General features: G+C 45.9%; 1 protein-coding gene across 7 annotated transcripts in view; it reads right to left on the bottom strand.

Moving 5' to 3' along the window:
- Positions 1-14491, bottom strand: part of FNIP2 (folliculin interacting protein 2) — a 121209-nt gene that overhangs the window by 38531 nt on the left and 68187 nt on the right. For 4 of the 7 annotated variants that reach the window (XM_088828048.1, XM_055405711.2, XM_055405712.2 and 1 more), the window contains 4 exons: positions 13837-13937; positions 13588-13677; positions 11735-11806; positions 2235-2364 (listed from right to left, as the gene is read on the bottom strand). In XM_088828048.1, the coding sequence (XP_088684174.1) occupies positions 2235-2364; positions 11735-11806; positions 13588-13677; positions 13837-13937 (393 nt within the window). The remainder of the gene's footprint in view (positions 1-2234; positions 2365-11734; positions 11807-13587; positions 13678-13836; positions 13938-14491) is intronic. The other 3 variants (XM_055405714.2, XM_055405715.2, XM_055405713.2) reach the window with 1 other exon arrangement.

Raw genomic sequence — 14491 nt, forward strand, 5'->3', positions numbered from 1 at the left:
GGCGAGACACAGTGGAGGCAGCTTATCAGTCTATCATCAGAGCCTGCCCTTGTGGGGTCTGCAAAAATACTCAGCTCTTTGTCTTGAGCCCCAGGGCAGTAAATTATCACAAAGAAGGGCCTACAGTGGACAATGCAGTAAAGTATTAATATATCAGGGACTTATTAGAGTTCTTCAAAGAGTTTGTAATCTCTTATTTTGAAAACTGCAGCAACATTGCCAAGCAAATACTCACAAGCACAGAAATAGAAATCAAGTGTAGAGATTGTTGCACTGGATAGAAAACACCCATTACTTTCTAGATGAACCTTTAGGTGATGAGATTATTAATAAGGAAGCCCATTTTAGAATTAATTTTCCATATAACTGACAACACAGTATAGAATGCCTCAACAGGCATTCTGAATTACATGCAACGCACAAAGACACTTCTAATTTCTTGCAAGACCTCCATAAGCTGCGGGAATTGGCAGAGGAAACATTAAAATAATCTTGTATAAATTTACATTTAAAATCGAATTCAGACATACAAAATGGATATGTGTGAAGAATAAAATCTTTAGCAAAACTTCTCCATAAGAATAATCTGATCTAGATGTACTAAGGAAATGGCTACCCACTCCAGTGTTCTTGCCTGGAGAATCCCAGGGACGGGGGAGCCTGGTGGGCTTCCATCTATGGGGTCACACAGAGTAGGACACGACTGAAGTGACTTAGCAGCAGCAGCAGATGTACTAAAATTTATATTTTTAAAGCTTATTAAAAATTTATCTTAATGTTGTTATAATCTATGCAGCTCCAGTAACTGTTACAATAAACAAAATGAGCTTTCCCAAAATAAAAAAATTATCAAAAATTATCTGCCATCTTGCATTTGAAAGAAGCAGCTAACACTGCTTCCAATTATGCCAACTGACATATAAATTCTGATGACCTAAACAAATGAATCTGCAGAAAAGTGAGCCAGAAAAATCTTGAGTCAAGATATTGTATGAAATATTACTACTGATTATATAAAATTACTACACCAAAACTTTTCTTTTGCAATTTATAAGTTTATGTTAATAGTCACAGATCACTATTATTCCTATTATATTTTGAAAGTAAAATATTTTTAATATATTTTTTTTTTTGGCTGTTCCAAGACTTAATTGCAGCATGTGGGATCTAGTTCCCTGACCAGGGCTTGAACCCAGGCCCCTTGCATTGGCAGTGAGCAGTCTTAACTGCTGAACCACCAGGAAAGTCCTGAAAGTAAAATACTTTTAATGGAAAAGTCTTACACTCGTTTTATAGGTTGTTCTCAAAATGCCTGGAGCATAATTTTTTAAAAAGAAACATTAACACGTGATGTTAATTTTGGGAGAAGAGGGTGCCAGCAGCCTGACACCCTCTGCATGTCTTAGACCCCATACCTCAGCCTGTTCTTTCAGGACCACCAGTTCCATGAAAGTTCCCCAAGCCCCAAGACTTCCAGAATGCTGCCTCTCTCCTCCAAGCTCCAAATACTCTACTCTCTCTAAGCATTTATCTTCTTTACACCATTATTTACCTGTGCGTCTTCATGAACTTCTGAAATGCAGTTGTGCAGCTGACTCTTCACTCCCTCACAGACCCTATACATGCTACTCACAACTCAACTTACTAAGTCAACCGACTGTCGTCTGGATTTTACAGGGACAACCATCTCCATTCCCTGTTAAGCTGTGGGTTGTACGAAAAAGAGATTGGAAGCTACTGACGTAACATCATCATAAGTCAAAAATGTACATTTTGCAATGTAACTAAACTTTAGATCTAAAACCAGCTGAAACAAAGGCAAAGAATATCTTGGTACCATCTCTATTCATAATCAAACTCATGACTGTTTAAGAATTAAAGTTTTACCAAAAAGAAAAAAAAAGGGTATGTCACCACTCTTGGGTTCATATATTTTCAAAGACCATACTGTGTCACCATAAGCCAAGATTTATTCCAGCCTTCTCACTTACACAAGCTCCCCTCCCCGGAGGGGAGCCAGTACAAACAGAGCATGTACTCACTCTAAATCAACACAGATCTACCCAGATATTCCCAGTGTCTTTCCTGGACCCTCAACTTGTAAACCTCCAGGCTGAGCTGAAGCTGAGCGGAAAACTTCCACACTTTCCCAGGACGGCAGGTGAACGCGGTGTCTGTGGGCACCCCTGGCCGCCCACCTGGGTGCCCCTCACAGCAAGGGGGACCCAGCTCACCTCCTGGGGATGATGCCGTTTTCCAAGCTTGTGGTCTGGCTCCGAAGCCAACGGCGCTGGTAGCTGCTGGACGAGGAGGTGGAGGAGCTTGGAGATGGGAACGGTGTGATCAGAAGGCTGCTCAGGGAGGCTGCGGGAAGAAGATTGCAAAGTGAGAGCTGAACTCAAGGAGCCTGCGTGAACCTACACGAAAAGCAGAAGCCCAGGAACCTATCTGTTCAGGTTCTACAGGCCACATCCAGCAGGGGGAGACCGGCCTCCCTAAGACTCCTGTACTGTGAGAAAATATCCCATAAAAGGGGAAACAAGTCAAAAGGAGCAGGGATCACAGACGGAGCCCTGTATCCATGACCAGACCTCACTTATAAATGCAAACAATTGGTACCATGCTCATGGACACCACTGGAAGGCAGCTTCTCCACATGAGCCATCATGTTTTTATTTCTACTTTTACAGGCAGATGGAAATAGGCTGAGTCCCCAGTGTGAGTTCTGAAATCCTGCAAGGGTTGCCTGGCTGCGCATCAAGCATCTGCAATGTGCCAGGCACTGTGCAGCGCATGGTGGCCCTGCATGGAGCTGACGGCTGCAAGACCAGAGAACCCCCAGCCACAAGGGTGAGAAGCTAACAATCTAGGTTTCCTGGTCCACAGCAGAGGTGCTGTGAGCATCCATGAGATGCTCTTCTTCTGATCCAGTCAACGTGCACAGGAAAGGTAGAGCCTATTTATCTGTTGATCCCTTGTATCCAGGATGTGCCTGGGACACAATGGACAATTAACAAAGGTTTGCTGAACGTATGGCACTTCTGCACTGAAGTGCTCCCAGGTGAGGCTGGCCTGGTTTCAGCCTTAAGGCTGGACTTACACCTCCAAAATCAAATCCCCATTTCAAGTATCAGTGAGTAGATAATTCTATTGAGAATTTGGAGGGAGATGGTTTTTCCTCAAAGTCACAGAATACTCCTTAATTAAAAAAATCCTAATTAGACATGTCTGCCCCACTCCCAAGTTCTCAAAATCTCCTATAAGATCCAGAAGATCCTCGTTCCCTATTCCCAAATCTCAGGGTCCCTGGTCTTATGCTGAGCAGAGCTCAGCTTCTTCTTGGCAGGTGGAGGACACCATTGAGATGCAGCGCTTGTATTATAAACACTGTCCCCACCCTGTCACAAAAGCAGGATGGGATGAGTTGAGGACCACTTTCTTCTGGAAGTCATGCTCATGCTGTGTGCTCAGTCGTGTTGACTCTCTGTGACCTCATGGACTATAGCCCATCAGGCTCCTCTGTCCACGGGATTCTCCAGGCAAGAACGCCGGAGTGGGCTGCCATGCCCTCCTCTATGGATGTTCCTGTCCCAGGAATCAAGCCCAAGTCTCCTGCATTAGCAGGCAGATTCTGCACGACTGCACCAGCTGGGAAACCCTCTGGCAGTCCTACAGCTGCATGATTCTTCTGTTCAGTAGAGGAGGAGTAACACCCAGGCTCTCCTTCAAATCCCAGCTCTGTGGCTCACTGGCTGGGACACCTGGGTGGTTCACTTAACCTGTCAGCTTTCTCATACATAAAACAGGAGCAGTAAGGGACCACACCACAGTATGTTTTGTGAGAGCTGCAACCTGCTAGTGGGTTATAAATTATTTAGCAGATCAAAACTGGTATTTTAAAAGAGAAGTATGAATGAAAATAGAGTAGAGGGCAGTGTTAACACTAATTTATGACACTTTTGTTTGTCATATATAAAGATGTTTGTTACTGGATCATGATGTGAAATGCATTAGCGTGGGCGGCAGACAAAAAAAAAGCTTTAAAAACCACTGACCTATTTCATACAGTTCCTGGGAGGATCAAACAAATCAATACCTGTAAAACATTCAGCCCAGTGCCCATACCGTAAATGTTACCTACTCACTCTCTAACAATTCTTGGAAAAGGTGGGCCAGGTAAGACATTTCAGAGTACTACTAAAAGGTCATTAATTCTGAATAGTTAATTGTGAAAAGAGCCGAGAACTTGTAATAGAGACATGAAAAACAAAAGCAAAAAATTAAAATAATAAAAACCAAGAAGGATGTTCCCTTTATCTGTACTATAGAATGCTGAATAATAATTGTGATAAAAACATAAGCTGAAGGGCTGGGTGAGCGTTCTCCAACATTTCCTGAAAAATTTGGGAGCCTTCCCTGGTGGTCCGGTGGCTAAGACTCTGTGCTCCCAATGCAGAGGGCCCAGATTCGATCCCTGGTCAGGGAACTAGATTCCACATGCCACAAGTAAGAGTTCACATGCTGCAAATCATGATTCCACGTGCGAATCATGGACAACTTAAAAAAAAAAAGATCTGGAGTGCCACAATTACCAACACAGCCAAATAAATAAAATAAATATTTTAAAAATGCATTTTGATATCACACAGAAAGATTTTTATGCAAAAGTACTGCAGTGCATGTAGTCAGTCATGAGTGCATGCTGTGTTGTTTCAGTCATATCCAATTCTTTGCGACCCCATGGACTGTAGCCCACCTCTGTAGTGGCGTCTCTGTAGCGGCGTCTTTACCACTAGTGCCACCTGGGAAGCCCGTAGTAAATCATACATTTTAGCAAATGATACAGCTACAACTCTCAGACACAAGAACAGGCCTCATTTTGCCTTGTAACCTATTGCCATTTTCATGAGAAAAGGATAGATTCAATCCCCATTTAGTGTGTGTGGCTATGGGCTGGGCCATGGTCTAACAAGGGAAAGCAGCCTGGATGCTGCTGGGGCGCTGGTCCCCATCCCCAGGACTGTGTGGGCTTCACTGGCTGGTTCACTCACTTCACTGCGGGCCTGGCATCTCCAGGACACCAAAGAGCTTCTGCACAGGAGCTCCACGGGGTAGGTTCCAGCCCACACCATGCTTCCTGTCAGCTCCACAAGTTGTGCCTCGGTTGTAAAATGTGCGACTTTCAGTTAAATTATTCACAGCCTCGGCTTCAGCTTTAAAAGTGCTATGTCTAACACTTCTTAATATTTTTAGTATCACTCTTCTTTTTAGAATACTTTTATAATTAGCACAAATGCTAATGCACATAGACTGCAGAGATTTTTGGAGTTTTGCACATGAATAAGAAAACAATTTATGCTTGCATCCCCACCCTCCTGACAGAGGGGGGCTCTTCAACAAGTGTCTATTTATTCCTACAGAAATTAGCAGTAAGAAAAAAGAATACATCTATAGGCTTAAAAATGTCAACTGCTGGCTTTTCTTGACCTGTGTTGTTCAAGATAAGTATTCAGCTTTATTTGGAAATATGTGTGCTATTTGGAGAGCTTACTCTTTTGATGATCTGACAAAATCTGGATTCAAAGTGGCAACGCCCTGAAACTCTTAAATCCATTTGCTCAACTTTGACTGAGCACCTACTAAGTTCCTGGGACCACCTGGGCCTGGGGCAGAAAGTTACAAGCTTACAAGACTTGTTACAAGTCTTAACAAGCTCTGTCCTTAACAAGCCCGCATGCGTGGAGTATATAAACAAGATGATATCAGTGTTAAGTTCACATGCTTTTCTTTAAGCAACCAGGACAAAGGTTTATTCTCCCCTCAGTGGTCCCAGAACACCCTTGTGAAAATGGTACATCTCAACTAAAACTAAAATCCAGCAAGAGCCAGTCATGGAAAGGGCACATCAGATGTTCCCCAGGAAAATGACTAGATCATCTGAGTGTGTCTCTTTAAAAAAATCTGTAAGTACTCCTCCTCGTATATATGGGGAACATGTCCCCCCCATTCAAGGATCCATTGAACATCTCCTATATGCCAGGCAGGATTCAGGTTGCTGGGGATGGAGCAGTCAGCGTGACACAGTAGCTGGGTCTCTGCCCAGGGGAGCTTACTCTCCATGGGAAAAGAAACAGCAAGCAAAAATCCCCAAGGAATTACATAACACAACCAGAGTGTGGTGAGTCCACAGGGGCAAACTCAACACTGGAAAAGAAAATGCAAACTGAAACACTCAGAAGCTGCTACAATTCCTCCAATGGGAAGAACTGTGAGTTTGGCTGGTTGATGCTGCTGCAAAATGGAGTCGTGCGCTCTCCAACCTGACAGCACTCCTGGGACAGTGCAGAGGCAGGACTGCAAGCAGACATTTGGGTCTAGAGTGCAGGTTTGGACTTGCCAGATAGCCCTCACTTGCAGGGGACATCTGGGCAGACGAAGCCGCAGAGGCTGCGAGTCTTCCATCTCTTGCACAGCTTGGACAGAACAGATGGGGTGTCTTTGTTTCTGGACATACTCTCGCCAAAACTCAGTTCAGTTCAGTCGCTCAGTCGTGTCCAACTCTTTGTGACCCCATGAACCACACCACGCCAGGCCTCCCTGTCCATCACCAACTCCCGGAGTTCACCCAAACTCATGTCCATCGAGTCAGTGATGCCATCCAGCCATCTCATCCTCTGTTGTTCCCTTCTCCTGCCCTCAATCTTTCCCAGCATCAGGGTCTTTTTAAATGAGTCAGCTCTTCGCATGAGGTGGCCAAAGTTTTGGAGTTTCAGCTTCAACATCAGTCCTTCCAATGAACATCCAGGACCGATCTCCTTTAGGATGGACTGGTTGGATCTCCTTGCAGTCCAAGGGACTCTCAAGAGTCTTCTCCAACACCACAGTTCAAAAGCATCAATTCTTCAGTGCTCAGCTTTCTTTAGAGTCCAATTCTCACATCCATACATGACCACTGGAAAAACAATAACTTTGACTAGACGGACCTTTGTTGTCAAAGTAATGTCTCTGCTTTTTAATATGCTGTCTAGGTTAGTCATAACTTTCTTTTCAAGGAGTAAGTGTCTTTTAATTTCATGGCTGCAGTCACCATCTGCAGTGATTCTGGAGCCCAGAAAAATAAAGTCAGCCACTGTTTCCACTGTTTCCCCATCTACTGCCATGAAGTGATGGGACTGGAAGCCATGATCTTTGTTTTCTGAATGTTGAGTTTTAGGCCAACTTTTTCACTCTCCTCTTTCACTTTCATCAAGAGGCTCTTTAGTTCTTCACTTTCTGCCATAACAGTGGTGTCATCTGCATATCTGAGGTTATTGATATTTCTCCCGGCAATCTTGATTCCAGCTTGTGCTTCTTCCAGCCCAGCGTTCCTCATGATGTGCTCTGCATATAAGTTAAATAAGCAGGGTGACAATATACAGCCTTGACATACTCCTTTTCCTATTTGGAACCAGTCTGTTGTTCCATGTCCAGTTCTGTTGCTTCCTGACCTGCATACAGATTTCTCAAGAGGCAGGTCAGGTGGTCCGGTATTACATTTTCCACAGTTTACTGTGATCCACACAGTCAAAGGCTTTGGCATAGTCAATAAAGCAGAAGTAGATGTTTTTCTGGAACTCTCTTGCTTTTTCCATGATCCAGTGGATGTTGGCAATGTGATCTCTTGTTTCTCTGCCTTTTCTAAAACCAGCTTGAACATCTGGAAGTTCATGGTTCACGTATCGCTGAAGCCTGGCTTGGAGAATTTTAAGCATTACTTTACTAGCGTGTGAGGTGAGTGCAATTGCGTGGTAGTTTGAGCATTCTTTGGCATTGCCCTTCTTTGGGATTGGAATGAAAACTGACTTTTTCCAGTCCTGCAACAGGCTAATGTGACTAGACCTCTATTTTCTCTCCAAGCTCAGCTTGCAGACTCTCCCTTCACTGCATCCAGCCTCCCTCTGTTCCCAGTACACAGCGGTCTTTCTGCTGCCCACACACAAACTTGCAAAGCCTGTTCCCAACCCCAGGCTCTGCCCCAGCAGCCCCCAAAGTCTAACATGCTCTCTGCTCTGGTCTTCACCAAGCAAGTCAGCAAGGCGCTTGAGTCAACTGAGACTTCAGCTTCCAGGAGAGGCATTCCTTGAGCGAGCACCCTGGTGGTGATGGAAGCCTGCTTACATTTTATTGTCTTTCTCTGTGTCTTCTCTATTGAATACAAACTGCACGTCTACTTGATTACTGATCTCTCCTCACATCCAACAAAAACGTCTGGTGCATAAGATCCTCAAGAAAAGTTGCTTCATGATGTCTGTCTCGATCAACAAGCACAGCAGACACAAAGCATTAGAAAAAAAATTTCTAGACAGTTCAAAACCTGAATTTGTTAAAAAGCTTCCTATGGTCAAAACTGTATAGACAGCATAAGGATTTTCTCCCCACCTCTTCCTTTTAAGTCTTTTTTATGTTTGATAGGGAAGCCTAGTGGCTCAGATGGTAAACAATCTGCCTGCAATGTAGGAGATGCAGGTTCGATTCCTGGGTCAGGCAGATCTCCTGGAGAAAGGAAAGGCAATCCATTCCAGTACTCTTGCCTGGAGAAACCCACGGATAGAGCAGCCTGGCAGGCTACAGTCCATGGGGTCAAAAAGAGTCAGATATGACTGAGTGACTAACACTTTCACACTTTTATTTTGATGGTGGTGGTGGTGGTGGTGGTGGTAGAAGTGTGGCTCTGAGCCTGAACCCTTTCTCTCAGTTTGATACAGAGGGTACTACAACTAAAACAGTACATGACAACAGCTTTTGTTGACGGTAACACTAATAGTACTTCTCTTAAGAGTGTCTGCTTATAATGTGGGAGTCCCCGCTCTGCTTCAGGATGAGCACTTGGTCCCACACGGTGTGGGTGGCGAGGAGCAGAGGCCTGGGGAGCACAAGAGGCCTCAGTGGAGGGAGACCCGCCCCGGGAGCACCCGATGACTTTGAAGCGGCTCCCAGGGAGGGAGGGAAGCAGAAGGCCCCTGAGCGCCCGGTGCAGCCCCATGTCTGCCATCCCCGCAACAGGAGGCTGGGAGCCTCAAAGGAGAGGTGCCTGGTTCACGAGCTGAGCCACCAGGGAAGTCAGAGTTCACATCTGCACCAGGTTCACATCTGCCTCCTCCTCCCAAGAAAATGCCCAGATGCGGCTGCTATGGACTTTTCACTTTAATGCACACTCAGCCCTTCAATGTTCCTGCTTCTCTGAGGCCAAAAAAGACTCATCTAAGGAGTGATTTAGGGAGAAGGCAATGGCACCCCACTCCAGTACTCTTGCCTGGAAAATTCCATGGATGGAGGAGCCTGGAAAGCTGCGGTCCATGGGTCGCTGAGGGTTGGACACGACTGAGCGACTTCGCTTTCACTTTTCACTTTCATGCACGGGAGAAGGAAATGGCAACCCACTCCAGTGTTCTTGCCTGGAGAATCCCAGGGACGGGGGGGCCTGGTGGACTGCTGTCTATGGGGCTGCACAGAGTCAGACACGACTGAAGTGACTTACCAGCAGGGAGTGATTTAGAGTCACAGAACTACTAAACTTATGGGGATTCTGATGTGCGCAACGTGAACCTTCATACCAAACACACGATAAACCGAGAAGCTACCCAGGAACACCCAAACTTCCGCTCCTCCCAGTCTCTCTAGCCTTTCTGGAACAAGAAGGAGCAGAAACAGACACATAAGAGAAAGCTTCAGTGGGAACCCTGTGTGCTCAGGGCTCAGAGCGGGACTCAGCCAAACACTAGTCATCTTTGGGTACAGAGTGTTGACTACACAGAGGTGTGCACGCAAACGTCTAAGTCGCAGTTGCGTCTGACTCTTTGCGACCCTATGGACTGTCCAAGTTTCTCTGTCCATGGGGTTCTCCAGGCAAGAATACTGGAGCAGGTTGCCATGCCCTCCTCCAGGGAATCTTCCTGACCCAGGGATCGAACCTGTGTCGTTTACATCTCTTGCACTGGCAGGTGGGTTCTTTACCACTAGTGCCACCTGGGTGTTCACCACATAAAGACAAACACACCAAATTCTATGAGCTGCTAAGGCAGCAACTGGAATGGAGCATGGCCTTGCTTCTACCATGGTTCCTGCTTCTTTTTGCCTGGAGACTTGACCAAGACAGAGCTAGCCCCAGCCAGGCCTGACTGGAGAGGCTCCGGGGCTGGGCTCTGGGACAGTAAGACCATCACACCACATTCTCAGCTTCCAGTGGCTGATGGATGGATGTGACTCAAAGACCCTCCTGCAGAGTGGATGCTGACCGCACCCTGTATGGATGGAGATCATCCCGAGCACCATGGGACACAAAGTCAGATGATCCTCTTACCACTCCATAAGCGTCGCATCCCAGGTTTTATGTTTGTGTAAAAACTACTACAAACGAAAACAACACAGGTCTAACTAACGGCAGTTACACCTCTGACCAAGTTTACCTAAGACAGGATTGGGAAACCCAAAGTGAATCAACTCACTGAAACCAATCATACACAGAATGCTGTGTACTTTTCATCACGTGACATATATTAACCAAACAGGTGGACTCTGTCACAAATTCCATTTCACTTAACAACCTGGGAGCAGAGCTATACCGAGCGGGGTGAAGGGCTTGGTACCACATGAAAGGGACCCGAGGGAATCAGAAATGACTTAAGGCAGCAAGCCCAGGCCAGGCTCAGCACAATGAGTGCCAACCGGCTGCAGTAGGTGCCCCGAGTCTGCAGCGGGCACAGCCCACACACCCCCAAACCCTCCAATTCCACATCACTCACTCACCACCCTTCTTTCACTGCAAGGACTCTATCTCTGATCTGAACCATAAATCAAAATCAACAGCAGAATCAGGTATAAGAGCAGAAACCAAAAGATCTTAAAAGCAGTCTTGGGAAAGTTTAAGGCTTTGAGACAGGCTGCCACCCGGGACCCTTTGTTGTAGTCATGGGCCTGGACAAATGTCTCAACAGATACCAAGAAATCAGAGGGGCTAAAAATAACTGCATGCACGTGCAGTTGGGGCAAGTTATGAACAAAAGACACAAAAAGACCAAAAAATCTAACTGCAACTTGTGAAGATCCAGTTACAAAAGCAGAATGTTGGGATTAGCAGGGTACCGTGCATGCCCTCTGCACACACCACCACCTAAGGGGTGGGCCGACCACCTAAGCCACCCCTCCAGCCTGATCCCTGGACGCACTCCTACCCTCACCCCATGTAAGGAACCAGCTCAGCTCACTCCCCTCTCCTCTGCAGGAGCAAGCGAGGGCACCTGTTACTTGTTCTCGCTACCCCTGCTGCAGTGGGGGCCCAATAAAGCCTTGTCTGAATTTTGTGTCTGGTCTCTTGTCAATTTCTACTGATTAAGGAGGCCAAAAACCCTGGTCAGTAACAGCCTGACGTAAGAAGAAAAGGCACAGGAGATAAAATCTAGAGCAGTATGTCTCCAGGACAGAAGGAGTGAACGGGTCAGCAGGCAGTCCTGCCACGGCCATGGTCAGAGTGACATCCACGGACACTGACCCTCCCCTGACCTGATCCTCAGCACTCAGCAAGCAAGGACCACTGGCTCAAGGAGGCTTCTCTCTTTTTAGAGGGTCACTTCTCAGTGCGCGTTCACCGCCAGGGCTCATCCTGGTGCACATCATGCCTGGACACCGCCCCTGAAGGCCCAGAGCTCAGAGTGCTCACCCCATGGGCGATGCCACACAAGAGGAGAAACGCCCGTACCTGACCGGGCGATGCCGCTGTCCCTGTCTTCGTTCTGTCCTCTGCTCGGCATGTCAACCGGGGTGCTGTGTGCTGTGGGAAGCAAGGAAACCTGGTCACCGGGCTGTTCAAATCAACTGCGCTCATTTTTATGATGGCTAGTGAGGACCCGCGTGAGTGTACATAGGAACGAGGAAGCAGAATTCAGTGCAGCAAAGACAGAGATGGGGGAGGAAGGGGAGAGGGGTGAGGAAGATCGGGGGGCGGGGGGGGGTAGGGGGTGGGGGAGCAGGAGAAAAGGCGGAGGAGGAGGGAAGGAGCGGGGAGGAGGCAGGATCAGCTGCCTGTCCTACTGCAGCACGGAGACTTTTCTGATACTCACCTCTAACTGAATCATAAACTGTGTGGTCACCTGATACAATGAACCGCATCCTGCAGTGGATACTTTGAGGCATTTTCCTCATTAGTAGATTTTAAATAGTATTTAAGTATTTTCAATATATTAGAATGTATTTCAAAGTATTAAGAAATTTCAAAATGCTTTGTAATCAGTTTTAGTAACAACTGCAGGCAACCTAGAGAACTACGTGAAAACCATTTCATAAATTTGAAAAATGTTTCTCTGTTTTATAACCCATTCTCTTGGTAGATAGAAAACACGTATTTATTTTCAACGATTTTTTCCTCCACCTCTTTTCCATACATACCGAGATCCAGAATTACTGTAGACTTTCTTAGAAAACACTCTATTTTATACACAGTATCTGTAGTAAAATAGATAACTAACGGGAACCTACTGTATACACAGGGAACTCTACTCAGTGCTCTGTGGTGACCTAAATGGGACGGGAATCCAGAAAAGAGGGGATGTATGTGTACGTAAAGCTGCTTCACTCCACTGTACAGTAGAAACTAGCACTACACTGTAAAGCAACAATACTCCAAAAAAAATTAACAAAAAAAGAAAACACTCTAAAGGATTACAGACTTCTAGGAATGCTTCAGCTCGGTCTTAACTATTTCCTTATTGAGCTAGAAGGTAGCTGACATGTGGCTACAGTTAGCTTTACACTGCACAAGACTGCCCTGCCTGAGTGTTGTATTTGCCAGCTCTTTTGTGAGGCATGTTTATTTTTACAATTTTAAGGACAGTGTATACACAAACCTGTTATCCTCACTCTGAAGTAGGTAGGAGAGTGTCTGTCAGTTAACTAGGGTGCCTAGTATACTCTGGGCTACAAAGTAAAACGGAATGAAGCATACCATTTGCCATAAACACAACCTTTAAAGTTAGCAGTGAAGACTTCCACACTTGTTAATCATGCCAGCCTACAGCAGAGAGCAGACAGCCTCAGCTACAAGACCAGACTCTGCTCAGAGTGTACCTACCCAGGGAGACGGAGACAATTACACCTGTGAAGAAGCTGGAAAATGCATTTGAGCTACTTAAGTGCCACAGAGAGAGAGAGACGGTGAGTGAGGTTGGTCTTCCATGCTGGTGTTAGAGTGACTTTTGAAGAGACTGTGCAGCTAAGGATGCAGGTGAACAATGACTAAAGACGCCACGGCAAAGAGAGACAGCTCACAGCAGCGGACGAGCCCGAGGAAGGTCAGAAGATATTATCCTCTTAGAAATACGAAGGGCTCATTTCGGATCAGAATCAGCTTACGCTGGGGTATTAACGGAGACTTTTACAATAGGGGGTTCACGGGTGGAAGTTTCAGAACATGGGGAACTTGGCAGCATTTGGAACTAATTATCTCAAGAGCCCCTTGGATTTCTAGAGAGGTGCCAAACAGGATTTGTTTCCAAGAACCTGCCCAGGATTTATTAACGTGTGCAGGTCACACCGTGCTCAGCATTCCACACAAACCTGCAAAGAAAGAGGCACTGCGGCTGAGCCGGAGAGGTCCTCCCTCGGCCGCCCCCGGGGGCAGCTTGCCGCCGCATCCCTGCAGCGCACCTGCGGCGGAGACAACATGGGGGCGGACAAGGCACACACAGAAATAAACACAGATTAAAGATACTGCTGGAACAAAACACCGCAGACTCAAAAGAGAGCAAAACGCACCCCCGCGGCGGGGGCCCAGAAAGCCAGACCCATCTCTGCGGTGGACTTTACCTAGGTTACTTCCAGTCCGACAGGGACCCAGGTTATTCTGATTTGTGTTCAGTTTCCCCAGGTTAGGATCTTGGTTGATGTATTCGAAGCTGTCTTGCAAGCTAAGTCCAGAAGGGGACGGAAGGGAGAGAAACATCAAGAGATGAATACAGCTGCTTGCTAACAGACTCTCAGGTACAAGACAACCCACCAGTTGGTCAGATTTTTCTATATAAATTAATAAAGTCTCACATCTACTGGAGGGAATTAATCTTCAGGGGAATTTGTTAGAAGACAAGAAAGGTTCTGGGAGGTAGTTCAATGTATAAAACTAAATGACACATTCCAAACATTTACAATCCAAATATACAATTTCACATTATATAACGGGGAATAAGAGACTCTAAAATCTTGTTTTGGTGACTAAGACCAAGGTTAATGCTATTTATTTCAAGGGTAATTTTACATAAACCTTCAAAATGAAATTCATTTTAACTCTTAGTTAACATCCATGAGAAATTTGGCAACCTTTTTCAGGAGGACCATATAATGGAAATAATGATTTTTACAGGAGTCTGATTCCACAACTTCTAAAACGTTAGAATTACTCATAAATAAACATGTGAGAGGGCTTCCCTGGTGGCTCAGATGGTAAAGAATCTGTCTGCAATGAAGA

This window comes from Moschus berezovskii, chromosome 19 (genome assembly GCF_049115385.1).
Source record: "Moschus berezovskii isolate FMDL1 chromosome 19, NW_MosBer_1.0, whole genome shotgun sequence".
Classification (NCBI taxonomy): domain Eukaryota; kingdom Metazoa; phylum Chordata; class Mammalia; order Artiodactyla; family Moschidae; genus Moschus; species Moschus berezovskii.